General features: G+C 35.9%; 1 protein-coding gene across 1 annotated transcript; it reads left to right on the top strand.

Annotated features, from left to right (window-relative positions):
• Nucleotides 1-16,858: 16,858 nt before the first annotated feature.
• LOC132034127 (uncharacterized) lies at nucleotides 16,859-23,374 on the top strand. Its single transcript, XM_059424378.1, has 5 exons — nucleotides 16,859-17,960; nucleotides 18,539-19,278; nucleotides 19,364-19,453; nucleotides 21,638-22,414; nucleotides 22,767-23,374. The coding sequence occupies exons 1-5, from the start codon at nucleotides 17,846-17,848 to the stop codon at nucleotides 22,899-22,901; spliced, it is 1,857 nt and encodes a 618-aa protein (XP_059280361.1). The 5' UTR covers nucleotides 16,859-17,845; the 3' UTR covers nucleotides 22,902-23,374.
• Nucleotides 23,375-25,612: the final 2,238 nt, after the last annotated feature.

The following is a 25,612-nucleotide window of genomic DNA, read 5'->3' as shown; positions in this document are numbered from 1 at the left end:
CTTTAACCGTTGCAATAGTTGTAATATGGCAACTTGTTTTGTTTCTATTGCAACGGTTTTAAATTCCCTCCCAAATTTTCCTTATTTTCACCGTAGCCCGCCTAATAGAGAGACCACATTATTTTTCCTTTTAGCCAAAAATCGTAAAATACGTATTGAACCAAATTAAACACCGAACTCTCTCTCTCTCTCTAAATTCATCACCCACCTCACTCTTCTCTCTCTCTACAAATTTCTACTTCACTTTGCACCCTAATTATCAATGCTCTCTTCGAATCTCGTAGCCGTTACTCAATTCCAAGTTATCTTCTCTATTCTCTCATCTCTTTTTTTGGATTTATTTTGCATGTTCTTCCAATTCTAAAATAAAATCATTTGTGGTATGGGTTTTGATTTTTTTTTTTTTTTTTGAATAAGTATGGGCTCTGATTTCTTGATATTCCTTTTTTTTTTGTCTCAATATTTTTACAATATCTGCTTGCTTATTTTGTTGTTGTAAGAATTGGGTGGAATTACTTCGATTTAGTAAATATCTAGCGGAAAGGTGTGAGCTTTACGTTTTCAAAGTTAATCTTTCCGTGTCTAATGTTGGATTGTTCGATTTTGTTGTATAAAATGAGCTTGTGAGACACGATTATTTCTCTCAAGAATCTAACGAAATTAGGTTTTCTTTGCTCTTGGAATTTCCTTTCTTTTGCTTCTCATTTGTGTTTGTTTATTCTTGTTCTAAACTCGTTGTCCATGGTGAAAGCTTGAAGCATTGTCAACTCTCAAACGCCTCAATTCGTTGCTCATCGAAAGGTAATTTCAATAATATTTTGTAGCTCTTACAATTCGTTTGATATTGAATTTTATATTGGTTTCGTTGGTAATTGAATTTTATACTCGGTTGTTATTTAAAGTCCCATTTTCATCTTCTTAGTTTTCGTTGGCAAGTTCGTTTTCCAATAACCTTCGACTTTTTAGCTAGTTCTCATTTATGGGATGAGGAAATATAGATGGAGGCCCTATATGGCTAGGCATGCTTGAATTATGAGGAATTAATTTTGTGAATTTGAGAGAGGCTGTGGATCACTAGAATGCACTCGACTTTTGACTAAAAAAGCATTTTCGCTATAATGAAAAGCTTGTTTATAAATACTCTAAAATCGATTAAAATTGGAATTTAAGGATGGTAGCCCTAAGTTTTGATTCAGCTTTCGGCTTTCCCTTCCCGTTTGGTAAATGATAAAAATTTTGCCCCATAAGGCAAAACTAAATTATGCCTTGAGGAAAAGTTATGCCCCTCCGGCATAACTTTAGTTTTTCCTTAAGGAAGTTATCTTGGGGGGCGACTTTGCCTTGAGACTTTTTTTTTTTTTTTTTTTAACTTTTCAAGGCACACTTTTAGTTAAGGCATACTTTTGGTTATACCTTAATTAAAAGTACGCCCCATAAGGCATAATTCCTTAAGGAAAAGTTTTGCCCAATAAGGCAAAACTAAATTATGCCTTGAGGAAAAGTTATGCCCCCTCCGGCATAACTTTAGTTTTTCCTTAAGGAAGTTATGCCGGAGAGGGCAGACTTTGCCTTGAGACAAAGTCTTTTATTTTTGAGGCATGCTTCCTTGTCTACCAACCATGGAAAACAAGCAACTGAAAATGAACTTCCTTTGCGGCATATCCGAATCAATTCTTACCGAATCGCATTTTTGTTCTTGAAATAAACATTTGACTTCCTTGATGATACTTAATATAATTATAGATCTTAAAGGGTAAGTGCAATATTATTCAAGTAGATTTGGAGTTCCTTCCAAATTTAAGGGACAAAGATGCGATTCGATCGATTATTACTAGGGTGGAGGAAAAGTTATGCCCCTCCGCATAACTTTAGTTTTCCTTAAGGAAGTTATGCCGAGGGGCAGACTTTGCCTTGAGACTTTTTTTTTTTTTTTTTTTAAATTTTCAAGGCACACTTTTAGTTAAGGCATACTTTTGGTTATACCTTAATTAAAAGTATGCCCCATAAGGCATAATTCCTTAAGGAAAAGTTTTGCCCAATAAGGCAAAACTAAATTATGCCTTGAGGAAAAGTTATGCCCCCTCCGGCATAACTTTAGTTTTCCTTAAGGAAGTTATGCCGGAGGGGCGTACTTTGCCTTGAGATGAAAGCTAGTCAAATTTAACTCAAGTAAATTGATATCGATTTTGAAGTTTGATGGAATTTGGACACACTACATGCCGATTAATGTCTTCCAAATGCAACCTTGGGAAGTAGCCATGGAGTCGAATCTGAAAACACAAGTTCATTTTCGTTGCTTGTTTTCCATGGTTGGTAGACAAGGAAGCATGCCTCGGACAAGACAAACTTGGTAGAAGGGGCCTTGCTATTTGTAGCCATTGCTATTTCTATTGAAATGAAATAGAAGGTAAAAATCATCTATTTTTCTCTTGTGATGTGACCGGCCAATCCCAAATAGTTTTTCCATTAACGTAATAGCCCTTGAATAATTGGAATGCCGTAGTAGTAGCTTAATTATATAAAAGTAGATCACGTGTTATTTGCTTGTGCTTTCACTCTATGTGGAACATATAGTCACTATCCTTGGCTTGTATAGTGAACTCCTTTTATTTCCTTTGCGGCATATCCGAATCGATTCATCGAATCTGCATTTTGTTCTTGAAATAAACATTTGACTTCCTTGATGATACTTAATATAATTATAGATCTTAAAGGGTAAGTGCAATATTATTCAAGTAGATTTGGAGTTCCTTCCAAATTTAAGGGACAAAGATGCGATTCGGTCATCCGATTATTACTAGGGTGGAGGAAAAGTTATGCCCCCTCCGGCATAACTTTAGTTTTTCCTTAAGGAAGTTATGCGGAGGGCGACTTTGCCTTGAGACTTTTTTTTTTTTTTTTTTAACTTTTTCAAGGCACACTTTTAGTTAAGGCATACTTTTGGTTATACCTTAATTAAAAAAGTCCGCCCCATAAGGCATAATTCCTTAAGGAAAAGTTTTGCCCAATAAGGCAAAACTAAATTATGCCTTGAGGAAAAGTTATGCCCCCTCCGGCATAACTTTAGTTTTTCCTTAAGGAAGTTATGCGGAGGGCGACTTTGCCTTGAGATGAAAGCTAGTCAAATTTAACTCAAGTAAATTGATATCGGGATTTTGAAGTTTGATGGAATTTGGACACACTACATGCTTGATTAATGTCTTCCAAATGCAACCTTGGGAAGTAGCCATGGAGTCGAATCTGAAAACACAAGTTCATTTTCGGTGCTTGTTTTCCATGGTTGGTAGACAAGGAAGCATGCCTCGGACAAGACAAAACTTCGGAGAAGGGCCTTGCTATTTGTAGCGGTTGCTATTTCTATTGAAATGAAATAGAAGGTAAAAATCATCTATTTTTCTACTTGTGATGTGGACCGGCCAATCCCAAATAGTTTTTCCATTAACGTAATAGCCCTTGAATAATTGGAATGCCGTAGTAGTAGCTTAATTATATAAAAGTAGATCACGTGTTATTTGCTTGTGCTTTCACTCTATGTGGAACATATAGACTATCCTTGGCTTGTATAGTGAACTCCTTTTATTTCCTTTGCGGCATATCCGATCGATTCCTGAATCTGCATTTTTGTTCTTGAAATAAACATTTGACTTCCTTGATGATACTTAATATAATTATAGATCTTAAAGGGTAAGTGCAATATTATTCAAGTAGATTTGGAGTTCCTTCCAAATTTAAGGGACAAAGATGCATATTCAAATCGATTATTACTAGGGTGGAGGAAAAGTTATGCCCCTCCGCATAACTTTAGTTTTTCCTTAAGGAAGTTATCTTGGGAGGCGGACTTTGCCTCGAGACTTTTTTTTTTTTTTTTTTTTAACTTTTCAAGGCACACTTTTAGTTAAGGCATACTTTTGGTTATACCTTAATTAAAAGTTCGCCCCATAAGGCATAATTCCTTAAGGAAAAGTTTTGCCCAATAAGGCAAAACTAAATTATGCCTTGAGGAAAGTTATGCCCCCTCCGCATAACTTTAGTTTTCCTTAAGGAAGTTATGCCGGAGAGGGACTTTGCCTTGAGACAAAGTCTTTTATTTTTTGAGGCCATATCATTTATTTTTGATGCACTTTGCTATTGTTTGTGACCGAATTTCACCGGAGAATTAACTTGAATTCGTGCATTGTTTGGATCGTTTTCATCAACCAAACCTTGCACCTTAGCACCGATTGAGCTTGATGCACTGTGTTCTACAACCAAGCCTTATTCATAGTGGCCTTCTCGCACCTTTGGACTTGAAAAAGAGGCTTCAACCCACCGCTTAGTCTTACCAATATTATCACCGCTCGCATTCTTTTCGAGCCTCGCTGTCGCACTCGTGTTGCTTATCAGAATTCTCATTCAGTGGTTTTGCCACTACAGGCAATATTGAGCCATCTGCTACCTTTTGTGCAACTGAATGAACTGGTGCATTAACCAACAGTTGCTGAGTATTTCGAGCAGTATTTGTACCAATCGTACCCTTATGAATTTCCACCAACTGGTTTCCTGATACCTCTACCTTTTACACATAAGCATCGTAATCTTCTACAACCACCGTCACCTACCGGTAGCATCATCGCCAATTTCTACTACCGATGCCTCATCCTCACCCTCCTTTAGTACCGCAAACTTGTTTTAGTTTGCACAACATCAAAAATTACCGCAAAGAACATTTTTGCCGCATCTTTTCCTCTAGTTTCTCGTTGTTTGTAAAGCCATCCGTTTTTGCCTTTTGCTATTAGCAGATTAATTGCTTTTCCAACAAATTGTTCTTCGGTCGTCTATATTTTCCACAACCTTGTCTCTGCTATACCATTTGCACCATGAGCCTTCCCAGTGTTTGTTAGCACAACCATCAACATCTTTATTCTTTTTTATATTCAAAAATTGACGTAAATCACCTTCAAATTTGTCCCCATGCAACTGCTCAATATCACCTTGTTGAAAACCTCTCTTTTTCAACATCAATCTGCAGCTATTTTCTTCATGCCCTTGGTGATGACAAAACTTACAATATGAAGGCAGTGACATTATTTATTCTTTGTATTATGTGCGCGTGCATTTGAAGAGCGTGACATTATTTATTCTCTTTTGTAGGTGTCGAAAAAGAAAGGGACGGAGACAAATGAAGACATTGATCTTACTTGAGAAGATCTTTTATGAAGATTTCTACATGTTCTAAGAATCTTTTTGCTATCGAACATTTTGAAACTTATCCTAAATCTTGAAATGTAAAACTTAATTATGCATTTTGGGTTGAACATTTTGCTTTTACGGGTATATATGTTGGATTAGGAATGTTGGATATTTTGGATTATGAAAAATTGTGTTTTTACGGTTTATGTAATTTGTAATGTATTTTATTTATTTATATGTAAATATATATATATATATATCAATTTATAACCAGGGCTACTATTTCGGACAAACCATGGCAATAGTCGTTCCAAATAACAAATAAAAAGACCGTTGCATTAGACAAAAACCGTTGCAATAAAGTAAAAGGTCAAAATAATAACCTCTACGAAACCGTTGCAATAGCCTCAAAAGTCGTTGCTTAAAGGTCATGGGGACGGTTAGAAACCGTTCCATATACACACAAAAACTCGTTGCATCGTAAAAAGGAACAACCGTTCTTGAGATAATGATATAGCAACGGGTTTCGCCAACCGTTGCACAAACCGTTGCCATAGATATATGGGCACGCGAGCAGATGGAATGCATGATAAACCGTTGCTATAGATATATAGCAACGGTGCTCTATCGTCTATAGCAACGGTTTTCGGCGTGCCATAAGCCTATTTTCCAGTAGTGAGGGTGAAAAAGCTTTTTAATATTCTAGTCATTAGATGAAAATCGTCAGCATTCCTTCTATAAAGAAAACCTACTTATATATTATGCTTTTACTAAATTGATGTGAGTTTTTGTCTGTTCATGTTTTATAAATTGCAAGCCTACCTATGTCCTATTGATCGGCTTATTATCTTTAACCTTTTCTTAGTGGGAATTAATTTTTTTTGTAAATTGGACCAAAATATAAGCACCTTTGTGCTCTTCCTAAATAATCTATAGAAAAATTACGCTGATTGATCTATAGCAGGGGAAACACCTATGTATATCGCCCCATGAAAAGGCTACAAATGATGAAGTACAAAAAGTAAAAAAGCCAATCTAAAATCACATAGGGACCACAATACAAAATAAAAAAATTCATCCAATGAATAAAAACAACCCACAAGCACTAGAAAATCCAGTATTAGTAGAATTTGGTGAGGTGGACTATTGTATGGCAAAAATTGTCCAACATGGTCATATTATCTTCTTTTTTCCGTTAATCCAACGGTTAAGAATGACCCACCACTTAATAGGGTGAAAATTGTTTTTTCATTTTCTCCAAAGTAGTTCAATAAATATTTCACTCCTTCTCGCTTAACCAAAAGTAGTTCAATAAATATTTCACTCCTAGCTTAAGCAAAGTAGTTTTTCCTTTTCAATACTCAAGTCCCTCTCTATGTTAATTTTGCTTTCTTATTATGATACTTCAATTCCTTCTTCTTCACCTTAAGTGCTTTAAATTATATACGGACTCATTTAAAGTATGATTAGAAAAGTTCTTTATGAATTTCCTATAATCTACCGCCCTTTTAAATAAATAATATTTTAATATTGCATGCATTAATTATTTGAGTTTCCCCTACCTCATTTAGTTTCATTTTTGGCAAATAGATTTGAGTTTTAATTGCCACTAACTAAGTTATTGGTGAAACAACATTTCTTTTTTATTTTAAAGCATCTTTTCTGCTTCTTATATTATGTTGATAGTTATTAACTAGTAATAATTTTTGTTACTATTTAATTAAAAAAAATCACTTCATAATTATGTTATATAGGTGAATCTAATAACATACATCATACCGAAAATTTCCCTTCAAAATCATAATTTGGAATAAGAATGACATCATTTGAATACAAAGAAAGAAATTAGTTGAAAATTAAAATATTAGAATTTAGGAAAAGTTACATAAAATTGTATACGGTAAAAACCGGTTAGCGTTTGTCCGTTACTAGCGCTTGATTTTTGGTTAAAAAAATCACTTCATAATTATGTCGTGGCCGTTTGTCGGTAAACATAGGTGAATTAGGCCGTTTTTCTTCGGCCATTCTAATCGTGACGTGTGGAAATGGGATAATCGATTATTCATACATCATACCGAAAACCTTATCCATATTAGGTTTCTTTATCTAAAAATCAAAATCATAATATAAATAGGATTCATACTTTTGAGGGTTAGGCACCAGATCGAAATGAAATTCTTTCTCGCTTTGATTTCATTTTTGGTCCCGCTTATTTAAATAATTCATTGAATCATTTCATTCAACATTGAAATATATATAATCTTAGCTTAAATATATAAATCTCAACATCTTTACCCAACCATTATTTATACATTTTAAATCGCTTTTATAAGCAAAATACACACGTACATCTTTTTGTTCATTAAAGAATAGATTAAAGTCGCCACATATCATATATCTCATTTACAAATTTAACTTATTATCCAAATTCGGGGTAAAACAAAAATTGATTTGATAATTTAAAGGCAAAAAAACATGCTTGAGAGTAGAGAGACGACTAAAAACATATCTATAATCTAAAGTTGGAGGAAAAATGAATTGTTAAGATAAATTTAAAAAGAAGACAGAATTTCTATTATGATGTTAAAATACTAAGATATTAATCAGATTCTGCAATTAATGGGTTCAAAGGAAAGGTCCGAAAATATAGCGCTCTTTTAATGCCGAAAAACAAGGAGGATAGTATAATATTTAGTGTGCATAAACTGTTTACTCAATTACAGATATTTACCTGTAGTTCTAAAAATTGCACAAATCTCCCCATGTTTTAAATTTCATGAAACATGACTTTTTTATGAACTAACTGACTGGCCCTATTATCTTTTGTACTTGAAATTTTTCTACGGTGAAAATTTACTAACGTCAAATCACATTAATTTACTAGAATTAAGGTATAAATTAATTAGTGAAAATAGGATCTCTTGCCCTCTTATAATTTGAATGGAAGAAAATGACTTTTTCAAATCTTAAGGTGAGATGTATATTAATTACTATGATTTGGTGATATAAGTTTAATTATGTATTTATTGGGTTAGTTTGTACATCAAAGGTGGATCACGTGTGTTTGTAAATAAGCCTTAGCACTCAACCATGGTTAATTAACGTATATGTTTAATTTATTATGTTATTTAACTACGGTATACCAAATTTACACGGTTTAGTATACTTACCTGGTGTGAATAAATATTTACCTTCCTATACAGCTACTCCCAATCATAATCTCTCCTAACTCTCACACCCTTGTTTTTTTTTAAGGTGTAAATTCTCACCCTCATTTTTTCTCTTTGCAGTTGTAACATATAAACTTAGGTAGATGACAGATGTATTTATAAAAGCAGACAAATGTCTTTATATGGGGTGTAAATTAATCACTCTCAAGTTTCTATTAAGCAAATTTTACCTGCATAACTTTCAATTTTTTCTCAAATGGTCTCGCTAAGCAATTGGTGGAGTAGCCTAATAGACATTTATGCTTGCACCGATTTATCATCCTGACTCATTAACTCCATGAAGTTTCATCCAAACACCTGAACCTATTCAAAACATACTTTAATTTTAAATCTTTCTGACCATGCATATCTCTCAATTAATTTTCATTTAAGAACTACAACACAATTCTAGGTGGTAGGGTGGGGGTTCAACTTTCAACCATCCAAATTATCAAAGTAAATTATTTTTAACATTCTTTGATTCTACTAAGCTTACCATATCTTAAAATCGAAAAAATATATATTATTGATTAGAAGTTTAAACCCCTCTATAACACAAGTTAAGGAATTTTAACTAAATCTTCACTTTTAGCTTATTAGTACAAATTGATTGGCTTATGGGCGAGTTAAAACGGTGAGTGGGTTTTAAGGATTATGTTGGGTGAGCTAAGGACACACGCTTATGTCAGGAGAGTTGGGTTAGCCTATGGCCAATGACCCCAAGATGAATGTTTAGATTGATCATTGGTAATATGTTGAGCTTATATCATCGAGCTAAGGACGAAGTAAGTAGAGATGTATGGGGTAAAACCTGGAAAAAATAGTTGTGTGAATTAGATATCGACGCGTGGAAGATAGAGACAAATCAGATGTGACTCAGCAAACGACCCCGGCCCATTCGGGGAGGTCATTCATATCTATAGAAGGTTCGGGGTTATAATGTAGGCTCGCCGGGACTCGAGGGCATGCGACTACGACCAAGGGAGCAGCCGATCAAGATAGGTCTGAAGAACCGTAACACCGAGGAATCCAAGATTCTCTCTAGAAGAATTTCAACCATATGGGAGACCTGTATAAACTGATCAACGAAGTAAGGCGAGAGTCTAGAGTAACGTTGCTTAGAGTTAGGCTATAAAAGTACCCTTTCCCCTAATTTGTAAGGCATCAAATTCTCAATCACATAATTATAGCTACATTTTTTACTCCATTGTCATCTTTTAGCTCTCCTTCAGTTAATAAACATTATTTACTTTGTTTTATTCAATTGCTTTGTTGATTACTACTTGTGTATTATTTAATAGTTCTTTTCATACAGTGAGTTAGCATCGTTTGTTTTATTATTTGGTCGACCTTAACTTGTTTGTACGTGAGCCACTATAAAAATTCAAATATTACTTTAAATTACAGAGTTCGGGTATAGTTTGGAGCCGCCTCTAGGGATAGGACAATTGTGGTGTTATTTCGACATATTATTTACTCTTTTCTAAGTTGTTATAATCAGTTTTGCGAGAGATACCAGTATTATGGCTGGAATCGAGTGAAACGTCATGAACGCTGGCCAGAAGGGTAACGCAGCAAATCTGATCGGTGACTTGTTGCCTGGGAACCGAGGTGATGTACTCCCCAATTTCGCTGGAGCACCCCCGACAGGAGAGCGAGACGGGAACCACATCGAAAAACCAATGCTAACCCTTATGTACAACAAAGGTCGGGGTGAGAAATCCATGCAGACCCTCGCATCCAGCGGAGGTCGAGATCGCCATAAGGGAACAAGTAGGACCTCCCTAGGATAATATGGAGTACTCAGACGACGCCAATGATGAGGATACCAACACCAAGAAGACAAGGCAAGGCAGGTTAAGTCACTCTGTATCCTTGGGAGGCCGAAAGAGCGACTTTGGCCTAGAGGCTGTGGCAAAGCTCTTATCAGGCAACATAACCAGATGACAATACATCAAAGCCATATGACGATACATCCTAACTAGATCATGGCTTAGCTGTAATAGGTAGTGATAGTCATATCCAGTAATGGTACCTAGGAACACTAGCACCTCCAAACGAAGCCGTAGCCTAAGGAACTCCTCGGGAAAACTCAACTGCAGTAAAGACACTCTTCGACATCGGGACCAAGGTATCCGGCCCGATGCAATTCAAAGACCGTAAGCTTTTGAGTTTTACTTTACCCGTATGGATGAGATCTCGAGGGATCCACCGATTGTGAAGGAAACTGATACCTAGAAATATTCACAACTACCATATAAGTCAAGTGCGGTCTTGAAGCCTATTCCAAAGAGGTTCAAGATACCGGACATCCCTAAGTATGACGAAACTATGGACCCGCAAGAGCATGTCACGGTATACACGACCAAAATTAAGGGAAATGACAAACAACAAATGAAATCGACTCCGTTCTCCTTAAGAGATTTGGAGAAACGCTCACAAAGGGAGCTTTAACTTGGTAATCTCTTTTACTTAAACATGTTATTGACTCTTTTGCTATGCTTGTGCAGATGTATTTGAGAAAGCTCGTGCCGGAGCTCGAAGGGTTGAAACCTACAAAGAAGATATCTTTAACATAAAACAAGGTGACAGAAAGCTACTCCAGAACTTTGTGGCAAGATTCCAAATGGAAATAGTGATGCTACCGCCATCGAGCGGATGATGGGCGGCTACGTTGCATGATGACAAACTCGATCTCGAACAACTCTGACGCTTCGTGGAAGTTGAAAAAAAGCCTTAAGGAGTTCCCGACGCAAACTTGGAACGATGTTTACAACCGGTATACCTCCAAGATTGCTGATCAAGGATGATCTAAAGGTATTAATACCTGTGGAAACACAAGGTCAATTTTGGGACAAGCCTGGTGTCACTACCGGATCTAAGTTGCAGAAACCCCAGAGGTCATTTTGAACTCTATCCTCCGCCATACCAACCTGTATTGGCGGAGGACCAGCGCAGATCAAGTAGGAACAATCGGGAATTAGTACTTAGAGATATGGTCGGACCTTTAAGAATCCCTCCAAAAGGATGTAGGGCCAAAGTTGACTGCATATAACTCCAGCATCGGGCCGGCCGAAGTCATCCAGGCTATTAGGAACATTAAGAAAAGCTCGATATTTCAAAGATATCCAGACTGACCCTATCAAAAGGAACATCAAAATTTGGTGTGATTTCCACTCGACTCATGGGAATTTGACCCTAGATTGTAAGGATTTGAGGACTGAAGTAGCGCAACTATTAAGGAATGGGGACTTAAGAGAGTTCCTTAGCGACGGGGCCAAGAAAAATTACAACAGGGACAATAACAGTGTCAGGCAAGAGAGACCCCCTTCACCCAAACACACTATCAACGTGATATTCGAGAGAGAAAGATCAACAAAGTGGCATATACGTCAGCCCAAATTACAAAAGTCTCAATTACTAATGAGAAAAGGGCCCGGGAGGTTCCTGACGGTGATTCAATCACCTTTGACAATTAGGGCTACGACAAACTTACACTCTCTTAGAATGATGCTATGGGAATTACTCTACTTATTATTAACTTTAACATTAATCGTGTTTTGGTTGATCCAGGTAGTTTAGCCAACATTATTCAAACTCGAGTCTTGGAGAAGATGCAACTAGTGGACAAAAATGTCCTAGCCACTAGGCTATTGGCCGGGTTCAACATGTCTAGTGAAATGACACGGGGGAAATCATTAAAGAAACACTATTTGAAGTGATAGCGAGAGATATGTCCTATAACGTTATCATCGGGAGGTCGTGGGTCTACAGTGTATAGGAAATACCATCTAGTCTATATCAAAAGGTAAAATTTCCTATCCATGAGGATAAGGGAGATTAATGGGGAATAGCCAGCGCCCCTAGACATATGAATGTCATAGAAATATCAACCGCCCAAAGCAAGGAGACACCGAATGAGCAACAAGCACCAACGGAGGCAAATGCCAAGTAGCAATTACAATCGAAACTTCTTCTCGACCCCAGACAAGGTATTCATTAAGATGGCAATAACGGGACAGATGTGGAAATGTAAAGGTCTTTCAAAGTTATGAAGGATATTGACACCATAAATCCACAACAAAAGAGCTTGAGTAAGTCGTCATCTTCCTCAAATTTCTGGAAAAAGGGTATAAAATCATTGAATTCTTAAAAGCTAAAATCAACTGTTTTGCTTGGTCCTACCTAGATATGACAAATATCCCACCAGAGGTAGTCATGTACAAGCTCAGCTTAGACCGCCAATATCCTCTGTTGAATTAAAAGAAGAGGCCATTATCCGCCTCTCGTAACTAATTTATCAAAAAAGGGTGTATCTAAACTACTTAAATAAGCTCTATCCGGGAGGTAACCTACCATGATTGGTTAGCCAATATTATAGAGTACCTAAGTAGCTCAAATAAGTTTAGAATGTGTATAGATTTTAAAGATTTGAATGAAGCATGTACTAAAGATTTGTTCCCTTTACTTTACATCGATCAGACGATTGATGCAACAGTGGGGGCACACAATTTTTATTTTCTCAAATGCTTACTCTGGTTATAACCAAATTAAGATGAACACGAAGGACTAAGAAAAACTTTGTTCATTACGGAGTATGGTACCTAATATTATAAAGTTATGCCTTTTAGGCTCAAAAATACTGAAGCCACTTACTAGAGGCTAGTGAACAGTATGTTTGAAAAACATATAGGAAAGATAAAAGAAGTTTATATCGATAACTTGTTAGTCAAGTCTCCGGAAATAGAGGACCAATTGAAACATTTCTAGGAAACCTTCGATATTCTCCAAAAACACAACATAAAGTTGAACCCTGAGAAGGGCGCCTTCTGAGTCGGCTTTAGGAAATTCCTCGATTTCCTTATTTCTAACAGGGGATTGAGATAATCTCGAATAAGATTAAGGCCATTGAAGAGATATCGAATGTTCTAGACGATGTGAAAGCAAAACAAAGACTGATCGATAGTGTTGGGAAGGTTTATATCAAGGTCCTCGAAATGGTGCCACAAGTTTTTCTCACTGTTAAAGGAAAAGAAAGACTTTTAGTAGATGGACACCAGATTTCCAATAGGACCCGAGAGACCTCAAAAGTTACCTGTCCAATCCCCCACTGCTAGCAAAGATGAAATACGATGAGCAACTCTTAATGTACTTGGTCGTGTCAGCATAAGCACGGTCTTGGTTCGAGAAGAAAACGGTATGTAATCTCTTATTTATTACATTAGTGAAACTTTATTGGATGCCGAGACTAGGTATCCTCACCTAGAAAAGTTGGCCTTGGCTCTTATGATTGTTGCTCAGAAGCTAAGGTCATACTTTCAATGTCATCCTGTTTTGTGTTCATAACTTTCCTGTTACGGAACTTGTTGCACTAATCGAAGCTATCAGAACGACTGGCCAAATAGGTAGTTGAACTTGGTGAATATGATATGACTTATAGGCCCCAGATTGCCATCATGTCATAGGGCTTAGCTAATTTCGTGGCTGACTTCAGTCGGGGAATGTTGTCGGATGTGGAATATGAAGCCATATTGGCTTCCGGAATCATGCCCAGAGTATGGACCTTGTACACGGATGGTGCCTCCAACATAAAAGGAACCGGTCTTGGCATAATTCTTACCGCCTCGTCCCGAGATTAATCTATTAAATTCGAGTATGAATAGTCAATTGCGGGGCTTGAATTATCTCGGGGGCTTGAGTCTAAAATATAGAGCTCAAGTGTGGCTCTAACTTGTGGTCAATCATATCCTTGGAATTTACAAAGCTAAGAAAAAATATATACAAAAGTACCTAGCAAAAGTTGAGATCCGTTTATCCCGGTTTAAAGAATGGAAAGTGACGGAGATCCCTCATGAGAAAAATGTTGAAGTAGACGCTTTGGCTAGCCTCGAATCATCAGCTGATGTGACACAGTTGGTCTCAAAGTCAATTATTCATCTACTTCATTCACTCTATACATAAAACCTCCAATCATACACTCAATTCTCATCAAATAAGATCTACAAATATCAAAAGTTATTCAACCATCAACTCCTGGCTCAAGGATAAACTTACATATTTATGATTGAAGATACTAAGCCAAAACATGACTTTGAAATTTGTTTTAACTTGATTATAACATTTCAAATGTCTATATTAGGAGTTGATATAAATGCTTTGTTTTTTTATATCAATATTCATATATTCTATGATTTCTTTAAATCTTATTTCACTTTTTGAGAAACAGTTAATAATAAATGTTAGCCGTTTGGCCATTCAACTTTTGTCTTCAGAAACAGGTGTTGAGCAACGTTAGCTACATACCTAAAGAAGCTTCACATTCTCTCTGTCCTTATTTTGGTGAGACTTTACACTTGTAATCGTGGGGAAATTGTCGCATTTATTATTTTGAGTCAACGGGACTTGTCTCGGTAGACAATTTCATTCGGTATCATAGAGATTCCATAGACAACAGTTATTCTTTTGAATTGCAAAATGTGGTAACTCACATGGGATGCATGAATAAATTTTTATTACCTTCACGAATTTTCATTTAAAAGGGAATGTGTTTATTTAATGGTTGTATTCATGTTTGGTTTTTCGTACTTAAATGATTGGGTTTTCCAAGGGTTTTTGCATTTATGATTTAGGACGTATAGATGAGACTCCCATTTGAGTTTGGATTGCTCGGATCGGATATTGTCTCGAGTACCAATTACGTGATTTGGGTCATGCATGTGGTATATCGATCGTATTTAATTTGATCAATCCTTTTCTGAACATTCTAAAATTGCTAAATTATTATTTGATAACATTATTATTCTACAAACTTTTAATAATTTATAAGAATACAAATTCATTTAACTATTCAAATTTTAAACTTGGAGCTAATATTTTTTCTTTGAAATGTCAATTCGATTACATTTATATTCTATTACCATAATATAATATACAAGTCAAATTTGTATTTTAAATTTTATGTTTGACAAATACTATAATATAAAATAGAATAAAGAATTTGAATATATAAGCATGCCAAGTAATTGTCCCGTAAAAATAAAGATTTAACTCGTCACTATTCGTCAATCTTTCACCTTCTAAATAACATGACTATTAAATGTCTCTGTGTTTATTACGACAAAATTAAGAGTGGATTTTCATTTGCATCCATAACTCCTGGAGGAATAAATTTTTAGTCTTTATTTTCATTACTCCCATAATCCTTCATTATCATAACCCCCTAAATAGTTAATAGTCGTGTACATGGCATCTTTCATATTGTTTCATAACAATATTCTATTTCTTTTATGTAAGAATAAATATGAGCTTTATATGCTATTTTTGTGTTTCAATATTCAAAAATTCATCTCATACATGCTCGGTTCCATGCAATTTATCTACAATTTGATTAATTAGTTAACATTTTAACTCTTTTTTAAAAGGAAAAAAAAAAAGACCTTCTAACTCTATTTGTATATTAACATTCTATCTAGATAAGAATACAAATATTTTTCAAAAAATCATTCAAACCACTAAAAAATGAAGGACTTAATGAGAGTTCAACTGTTCTTACCTTGCACATTTTAAAGGTTGATTTGATCACCTTTTAAGCTTATCCAAAGACTCTTTGATGGATAATGTTGGACTCCCAATTCTTTCATTTGCCTTTGTATTAACCTTGTTCACATTTTCTTAAAAAAGAAAAAAGAAAATAAATAAACAGTTAGATAAATCATTATAAGTTGTCAAAAAAATCAACATTCTTTACAATTGATGGAAATATTTTTGCATCAATAGTTTGAATCCTTTTCATAATTAGGCCAAGCTTCAAAGTAAGTTTTATCTTTTCCCTTAACTGATTATTTTTAGGGTCGTTTGGTTCATGAGGTAAGGTGGAATATCTCATGATTAAATTTGGGACTAAATTTATACTTTATATCCAAAATTATTCCAAATTTCAACTAATCAAAATATATATCCAAAGTCCTTTATCCTATATCAAATTAGGTGTTGTTTTATCCCACATCCCCAATAAGATAAACTAATTCAAGGATTATAATTCATAACTATAATTCCGGAATAACTTAGTCCACGAACCAAACAATCCCTTATTATTTAGGGACTGGTACTGCCTCATCTTTTAAGAGAATAGTAAAATTGAACAACCATCAAAGCACACATGGCACTATTAACCTTGATGGAAATGTTTTTGCATCAATAGTTTGAAATTAGGCCAAACTTCAAAGGAAGTTTACTCATCCCCTCACCCCACCCTCTTAGTTGATTACTATTACTATTCAGGGACTAATATTGCCTCACTTTCTAGAGAATAGTACAAACATGAAGGCACACGGTATAACACATGTATAAAAAGAACACAATGGCAAAAAAGAGAACTCATTAACTAACAATATTATCAAATAGGATTAACCATTTTTTTTCATTAACACTAAACAAAAAAATATATAAAAAAAAGAAAAGAACATTTATTATTTCATTAATTGCAATAAAATAGGCTTCCCAGTTTCCCCTAACCCTCTCCTTCCCTATCTTGTACACACATACACGCAGCACTATAATCTACATCTGCCCTAATACACACACACACACACACACACACAACACAACAACATTACCATAACCACAGTCCCAATTGTTTTTTGCCCTAGTCTCTTTCAACCACTCTTCGCTGCTCTTTTTCTCTCTGTTTAGCACTGCGCTTTTACATATATTGAGAAAAAAAAAACGATTTTATTTCCATCTATTGTTAACAAATTTGGTATTAAGCCAAACCTGGGGACTGAAACGGATATATATAAATATATACCGAGTTTTTTTTTTTGGTTTGGCGTTATAATAGAGCGGTTAGGGTTTTGTTGACGATCTTTATTATTGCCATGTTCATCGTTTGTTTCTGTTCTATGTTTGGTATGTGGGGCTGATTTTTTTTTTGTGTGGGAATATCTAGTTTTATTATCTGGGTTGGTGGTGTAGAAACCCTAAGTTGTTGGGGGTCTAGGGTTTGTGGATTTTGTGAATTTTAATACCCATTTGGCATGGTGGGTCGGTGAGTTTAGGTTCTGTTTGGTTGAAATCTTGTTGGGAAACTGAAAAAACGGGTATTTGGTTCAGTAATTGAAATAATGATAGTCTGATTATTGCTCTAAATTGTTTCCTCATCCATCTTTTTTTTGCTTAAAGAGATGGAATAAGGGTAAAGAGGTCAAATTGCCTCAAATATAAAGAGTAAGGAAGGTGCATGGTTGATTTTAGTGAGAGAAACCTGATTTTTTGGACTAAAATCTGTGAAGAAAGTTTGGTTTCTTTTTGGGGGATTATTTAGATAGAGTAATGTGGTTGGTTATTGGGATTTTTGGATAGAGGGGTGAAAATCTGAACATATTGTTTGGTTGAGAAAGGAAAGGAAAAGGTGAGTTGAATATAAAAAGAGTATTGGTTGTAGAGTAATCTGATCATGTTCTGCGCCAATGGAAAGGAGTGAACCAGCTTTAGTTCCAGAATGGTTGAGAAGTACTACTGGAAGTGTTACTGGGGGTGGTGGCTCTTCAAGTCCCCACTTTGCATCCTCTTCTTTGCATTCAGGTACTTTCTTGATTTCCTTTCGGTCATATTCACGTTAATAAGCACACGTTTAAGTAAAGCATAATGGATAATACAACAACATACCCAGTGAAATCCCACTCAAAGGGGGTCTGGTGAGGGTAGAATGTACGCAGACCTTGTGCCTACCTTTGGAGGTAGAGAGGCTATTTCCGGTAGACCCTCAGCACAAGGACAAGTAAAGCATAATGGATCTCGAGGATTTATATAGCTGGCCTAACTAGCTTGGGATTGAGGGATAGTTGTTACAACAACAACAACATATCCAGTGTAATCCCACAAGGGGGTCTGGGGACGGTAGTGTGTAGGCAGACCTTACCCCTACCTTGAGAAGGTAGAGAGGCTATTTCCGAGAGACCCTCGGCTCAAAGAATAAAGAAAAAGAGGCAGTAGCAACATGAACAACAACAAGATAATAAGATAATCGATGCTAAAGAAACAACATATAGTAATAGAAATCTAAGAATAAGAGAATACAAGAATAATTGAGGGATCGTTGTTAATTTTTGTTATTTACTTTAAGCATGGCGTCGTTGTAATTTGTGTTTCTTTTGCTGCAGATGTTAGTTTATCCGCGCTGTCTTCTCGCAATAGATCTCCTAGGAGTGTAAGTGACAAAGATAGCCCACGTTCTGTGTTTTTGGATCGCAGTTCATCATCAAATTCTAGGCGTAGTTCTAGTGGTACTAATTCGAAGCATCCGTACAGTAGTTTTAATAGAAATCATCGTGATAAAAATCGTGAAAGAGAGAAAGAAAGATCAGGTACTGTTGATCTATGGGATCATGATGTGTCTGATCCTCTGGGGAACATCTTAGCTGGTAGAGTTGATAAGAACAGCTTGAGGCGCTCTCAGTCGCTGGTGTCCAGGAAACCCGGCGAGCTCTTGCCCCGCAGAACTGAGGAATCAAAAGGTGGATTTAATAGCACCCATAATAGTGGCAATGGTATTCATTCTGGGGGAAGCAGTTTTAACGGTAACCAGAAGACAACATTTGAGAAGGATTTTCCTTCTCTTGGGATTGAAGAGAGGCAGGTAACCAGAGTTTCATCGCCTGGTTTGAGCTCAGCAGTTCAGAGTTTGCCAATTGGAAACTCGGCTTTGCTTGGTGGTGCTGATAAATGGACCTCCGCATTGGCAGAGGTGCCTCCTATAATTGGCAGCATTGGTATGGGGAGCTCAGCTTCTCAACAAAGTGTTGCTGCAGCTCCAACACCTAGTGCTTCAAGTGGGACGGCTAGCCTTAACATGGCTGAAGCATTGTCACAAGCAGCGCCACGCGCCCGTGCCACCACCCAGGTAATTTTCTTTTTTTATTGCTACTTACTACTTATTCTGATAATTTTGGAAGAGATGTTCATCTATGTGTGTTTTGCATGTGTAGATCCCTGACAAAACACAGAGGCTCGAGGAATTAGCTATAAAGCAATCCAGACAGTTGATACCTGTGATACCCTCAATGCCTAAAGCCTCGGTACATATTCAAAGGCGTCTTTTTGATTGGTTTGTTTTATGTAGTTATAGAAGTGAATCTAGATGAGTACATTCATGATACAACTGAGAATTCTATGGTCATTTCTGGTTTTTATCCTTTTGCAGTTAGGCATTGGCTCCATCAGACTTTTCTGTTTGTTGCATAGGGATTAGATGCTAATAATCTGTTGTAGTAGACTAGGTTATTAGCTGATATTACAAAACAAGAAGCTTAACAAATGATTTTGATAGCCATGTCTCTGTAATCTAGGTTATTAGTCGCATTACGAAACAAGTAGCTTCACAGATGATTATGATGGCCTTGTTTTGTAGGTTTCATGTGAATAGAAGTATAACTAACTTGTGCTGGTTATAGGTCTTTGATGAGTCCCAGGGGGTTATTAACCCTTTTTTTTTTCCCGGAAGGGCTGTGGTGTGGTGGTCAAGCATTGTTGGCATACCCTGTTTTCCATGTTCTCAATTTTCTTAACCTGTACGTGTATAACAAGCATTGATGGCTATATAGCTAGCTACGCATAGGCTTTGCAAAATTTAAGGACCATTAAGGTGTTCAAGATTTCCTTGTAACATTTCATACAGGAGCTTCTTTTCAACAGACAAGCTTTAGATGATTGTAGGGTGTGGCTACACCTGAATAAATACGTAAAAATTGTGAAAATTTCCTCTTACAAGATAAATCATCATTACGCTGTGTTTACAAATAGTCGTATATGTTCACGGATCTTTGGATGTATGGATTTCTGTGATAACTATAGCTATAAGTTATACACTTGCCTTGATATAAGTGAGTTTTTTCCCTATTGTTGTTGGCAAGGACTTCCGTCCTATTTGGATTCTACTGATCTGACAAACAATGCTATCATTATGATCCAGAAATTTCCCTAACCAGTGTGTCATTCTCTTGCTTTCTAGACCTTGTCTTTAATTTTTCTCTGAAGTACTTTAATCTCTTGATTGAAGTGCGTCAATTTTAATGTTGTTAGTACTTCTGCATTGCCTTTAATGTATTTGACTCCGCATATTAGTTATTGGCTGGGTGCTTGAGTAGAATCATGTCTATGATTGCCTTTTCTTCTAGCCACCTGCTGATGTGCTTGTACATATACATGAGTATACTGATGAAGCTAGAGACCTAGCTTATTCTAAGATCTAAAGAAAAAAATGTCAATTATAAGATGAGCTGCAGGAGTCCAAATTACTGAAAGTTTAGTGGGGAGGGGAACTTCTGGGGTAGTGATTAACGGGATAATGCTGCTAATTCATCTTGGGGACAACAGATGGCTTATAGTATATGATCATGAATTATGATTTATGTGTAATGGAATTTGGAAGTTGCATTGCATGTGAATTTGTCCTGTCCCTGGGCTTTTAATTTTTCCCTATTGTAGTGTTGTGGCCTTGTGGTTGATTGATTGCGTTCATTAATTGGTGAGTTATTTGGTCTCTTTAATGATTCTTTGGCACATACAAAATATAGAAGTACTAGAAATTAACTGGTTACATGACTATGTTTCACCTATTTATGTGACATTATCTTCTCTCTCTCTCTCTTAGGGAGTGGGTAACAGGGTAACCATGAATAAATTAAACTTGCTTAATGGAGCTTGTGTCATGAGTGTTTCTGTTGTTGCGAACTGTTGTTGCTTTCCTAGTTCTATTTCACTGGGAAAGCAATACTAGAGAACGGACACAAAGGAACCACATCGTCAGCTAACTATTGTTACATAGATTGTGCCTACCCTCCTTTAAAAAGGTTAACACACTAAAACACATATAAGGGCATAAGACATGATGGAATTTCTCTGTGCACGTCTCTTGGCCAATTCTTTGTATTTCCTTCCAATGTTGGTTTTCCACAACTTGTTTGTTATTTCGCTGGCACATAGGGAACCAAATCACTGAGCTACATTTAGCCTTTTTTTATTTCATGAACCCACACTTCGTTGTAGTTTTTATGCATCTTCAGGTAAAAAAGAGGAGGCAGGATGTCTACTTAAAATGAAAAAGGCTGAAACTATGTCGCGTATTAATTCTGTTGAGGAAGCAATTTGTTTTCAATTTTATTTGTATTCTCGTTTAGTATTTTCAATATAGAATTTACATACAAAGGGTTGTGCTTGATGGATGGTTGATATCCATGTTAATGGGAAGTAATTGTTTCCAGGTTTCCAGTTCTGCTGATAAATCAAAGCAGCCAAAATCCACAGCTAGGACAAATGAGATGGTTGGAATAGCTAAGAGTACACAACAACCTTTTAACACTCAACTTGCTAATCAGCCCCGTAACGTGCAAGTCAGAGCGGAAGCTCCAGCTACCTCTCATGGCAAAACTCTTCTGGTTCTGAAGCCAGGACGGGAAAATGGGGTCACCTCTTTGTCAAAAGAAGCATTGAGTCCAGCTAACAACACTGGCAGTAGACTAGCTAATTGCCCTCCTGCTGTTTCTCCTTCAGCTCCTGTTGTGACTAGTCCAACTTCAAGGGTGACTTCCCTTGAAACCAAGGCTGCCGCATTGTCACTGAAGCCACGATCTACTGTGGAGAAGAGATCTTCCCTGTCTCAAGCCCAAAGCAGGAGTGATTTTTTCAATCTTATGAGGAAGAAGACTTCTGTAAATTCTTCTACTGTCCTTCCAGACTCTGGTATGGCTTCATCTAACATTAGGGAGCAATCTGGTCTTAAAACTAAAGATGAGGATAGTGCTTCATTGAGTCCTTGTGTTTCTGAAAATGGAAGTGAGCTAACCAGCAATGGAGACCCTCATGAAGCTCAAAACCATGTTCAAAGACATAATGATGTCAAGGAGAACAACTTGTCCATAAATGGAGCGCTATATCCAGATGAAGAAGAGGCTGCCTTCCTACGTTCTCTTGGTTGGGAGGAAAATGCCGGGGAAGATGAAGGCCTGACCGAGGAAGAAATTAATAATTTTTATGAGGAGGTAACTAACTCTACTAGCTTTTTTTTGTATGTTATTGGTAAGAGATCACTTCCAGTGTCACTTTAGTTAATGTTAAAAGGTAATCCATGATTAAGTTTGAAGCCTGTGAGTTTGATACTAGTGAGGTTTGATACCAGTGAGATTTCGTGGAGAATATTCATGGCATACTGTACCTTAACATGACCTATAGAAAGTATTTTGTCTACAGTTCTTGACAGATGCTATCCTGCAGTCTAGTACCTCTGAAACTAGACTTGCTTTATTTGACTTATAAACTACATTGAAAATGAAAGCTCTTTTTCCCCTGACTATCTGCTTGACTAATTTTCTAATGAAATCCCTGCAATTGCAGTATATGAAACTGAAGCCATCGTTGAAGGTCTACAAAGGTGCCCAGCCAAAGTGTTTGATGATGCCTGAGATGCACTTTGCTACTAATCCTGGAACTGCTTCTTCCGGGACTACTTCATCTAAATCTGATGCTTGAATATAGTGATTTTTCTCGTATATGGGATGCATACAGTTTGGTTTGTCAAGAGATACATCGCTTCTTTTATATGGTCTCTTTTCGTTTTGGAGGATCTCTGATGCATGTTCACAAGTAGAGGGTGGCTTTTGGAATTTTGAAGTGCAGAGAAGAGAAATAAGTTAGTCTGCTGCTGTCCTGCTGGCTCAAAAGAAAGCTAAGGTAGCGTTTTATAAGTAGAAGTTAGGAAAATGTTAGTCTGCAGTTGATGATGCTGGGCAAATTGCTTCTTTTTGGAAATTTTTTTGTGCTTTTCCTTTCCAGTGATCAATTGAAAAGGAAAGAGAAGGTTTTACGTTGTTTTGGTCGATTTTACGGGGAAGAAGGAAAATTGCAAAGTTCATTATAGATTTTTCTTTTCAGCCAAATTCTCATAATCGCATAGCTCTTGTTGATATCATCCTATCTATTACTTTCTCTTTACTTTTTGGTTATGGTTTTTATTTTTACCATATTAATATTTTCAATTGCAATCCGCTAAGTTCTCAAAGCAGTTTGATAGATGTAGTAAATGGCAGTGTCTTAAGTCGGAAGATGCCTTTTGGGAGGATTTACTGCGTGCATAATTTCTGTATTGCTCTGTTGTTGGAGCATGTACTGTTTCCTTCATTTAGGAGAAATGGCTTTTCTTAAAGTTTTGAAGTAGTACAAAACGCCTTGTTGAACAGGTAATGAGTGGTGTTGGAATTTTGGAAGAAAAATGTACTACAGATTCTATTTAAGTATGTAATTTGCATTAATAAAGAGAAGGTAAATGGATTGAATTCACATTTTAACCTTTGAAGTGCCTCTTTTTTCTTTTTTCCTTTCAAATTTGGTCTCATCTTCAACGTCCAACTATTTTAGGATGAAATGGAGAATGCCCTTTTGGATAGACGATTGACACACCTCAATTTAGTGATGGAAAATGTTTTCTTTTCCAAATGGGTTTTTTACTTATTTTCTTGTATTGATATGTAAGCATAACATATTATCATCAAAGCATTGGTATATAATCTAGATAAATACTATGGGGGTTGGGGTGGTGGGGATGGAGGTTAGGTGGGGCGGGGGTGAAGATGAGATGTGTTGGAGGGTAGGGATGACCCGGTCAATGTGGAATGCTATTTGTTGAACTTGTTTTTCTTACTTTCACTATCAAGTCATTTTTTTCATTTTCAAAAGGACTTGTTTTTGTAGAGAATTTTTTTCAAAAATTTTGATCAACCAAACATGATTTTTTTTTTTTCAATGTTTTCTGGAGAATTATTTCCTCTATAGGGAGATTTTTTTTTTTTTTTTTTCCAATCTCTATGGGGAACAGACCCTTAGTTTCTTCAATTCCGCATATTCAGTCGTCGTCTTCTTCGTCCGTGAATTCATCTACAATTTTGTCCAAAACTAATTTCATGATTGGTTTCACTTCAATCTTTGATACGTTTCTGAGTTTCTTTGAAATTTATATTTGTGTGTTTTTGTCAAATTTGTTGAGTTCAATAATTCAACTTCAGTGATATACTATATTCTTGGGAACGCAATAACTAATTAACATTGATGGATGTTTGTTCCAACTTAACAAATAGATTAGTCAAACTGTTTTCGGTCAATAAAAGTTGTTTCATTGCTAGAGAATTAAATTACTATTAGTAGACATAGTGTTTGATACTGTATCTAATAATTAAGTAGTAACTTTTTTAACTACCAACTGTTATAGTGAGATGAATATGAACTCTCTACTTAACAAGAGGTTTTATGTTTGAGTCTCGGGAATATATTGGGATAGCTTTGCTTAACTTACGAGGTGCGAATTCCGATTAATCGGGACTACATCCGGATATCAAACCCGAACACCGAATAAAAAAAAATATGTAAATTGCATAGACAATATGTTTGATGATATGTCTAATAATTAAGTAGTAATTTTTGGGTTTGAAGTTTTGCTTTGACACGTCGAACTTCTTATGTACGTCCAACGTTTCGATTTTTTTTTTTTTTGAAATTTGCTTGCACAAGAAATATGCAAAAATTCAGATAAACTTTGTTATTTTGGATGTTGATTTTTATAACTTTTGCATATGTTAGAATGGATATAACTTCGAAACCATAATTTTTTTTCTCGTCATTTATTTACTACCTTCATTAGAAAACAACTCCGAGAGTTAAGTAGGTTCTTTCACTTATAAAATTTCCACATTTAAGAAATGTAACAAGTCTTCAAATTTTTACCATACATAAATTTAATTACAATTCGAAGTTGGTCCTGGTTAAAAATGAGATACTAAAAAGGATCCAAAAGATATTCACACAACAGGGGTAGAGGATGGATAACATTTCATTTTGCACAAGGAAAAGGAAACAAATGATTTTTGATTGTTATTTTGAATCACAATGAAATCAAGTCGTCGTGCGGTTATTATCACTAATAAAAATAATAATTAAATATTATATTTTTTCAATATTTCATACATATTTTACAATCTCCAACTATGAGTTGATTAATGTTTTCGTTAATTTTTTATTTTGTAGAAATACTTTTAGATATTCTGTTAAAGTCTAACAAATTTTTTGCTGAATGAAAACTTCTTCAACCATATCATAAAACAAAAAAAGAAGGCTTACTACATCTTCTCGGAGCGTTCGAATGGTACTGGGCTCAATTTGGAGGGCCCAAATGGATTTTATAGACAAGTTCG

Source organism: Lycium ferocissimum, chromosome 10 (genome assembly GCF_029784015.1).
Source record: "Lycium ferocissimum isolate CSIRO_LF1 chromosome 10, AGI_CSIRO_Lferr_CH_V1, whole genome shotgun sequence".
Taxonomy (NCBI): domain Eukaryota; kingdom Viridiplantae; phylum Streptophyta; class Magnoliopsida; order Solanales; family Solanaceae; genus Lycium; species Lycium ferocissimum.
Note: the sequence above shows the minus strand (reverse complement) of the source record. Positions and strands in the feature narration are given on the sequence as shown.

What these genes read in the sequence shown, in the direction of transcription:
- LOC132034127 (XM_059424378.1), top strand. Translation starts at nt 17,846, where the DNA reads ATGGAAAGGAGTGAACCAGCTTTAGTTCCAGAATGGTTGAGAAGTACT. An exon ending in CCTCAATGCCTAAAGCCTCG is followed by an intron (nt 19,454 to 21,637) that starts GTACATATTCAA and finishes AATTGTTTCCAG; the next exon opens with GTTTCCAGTTCTGCTGATAA. An exon ending in TTAATAATTTTTATGAGGAG is followed by an intron (nt 22,415 to 22,766) that starts GTAACTAACTCT and finishes CTGCAATTGCAG; the next exon opens with TATATGAAACTGAAGCCATC.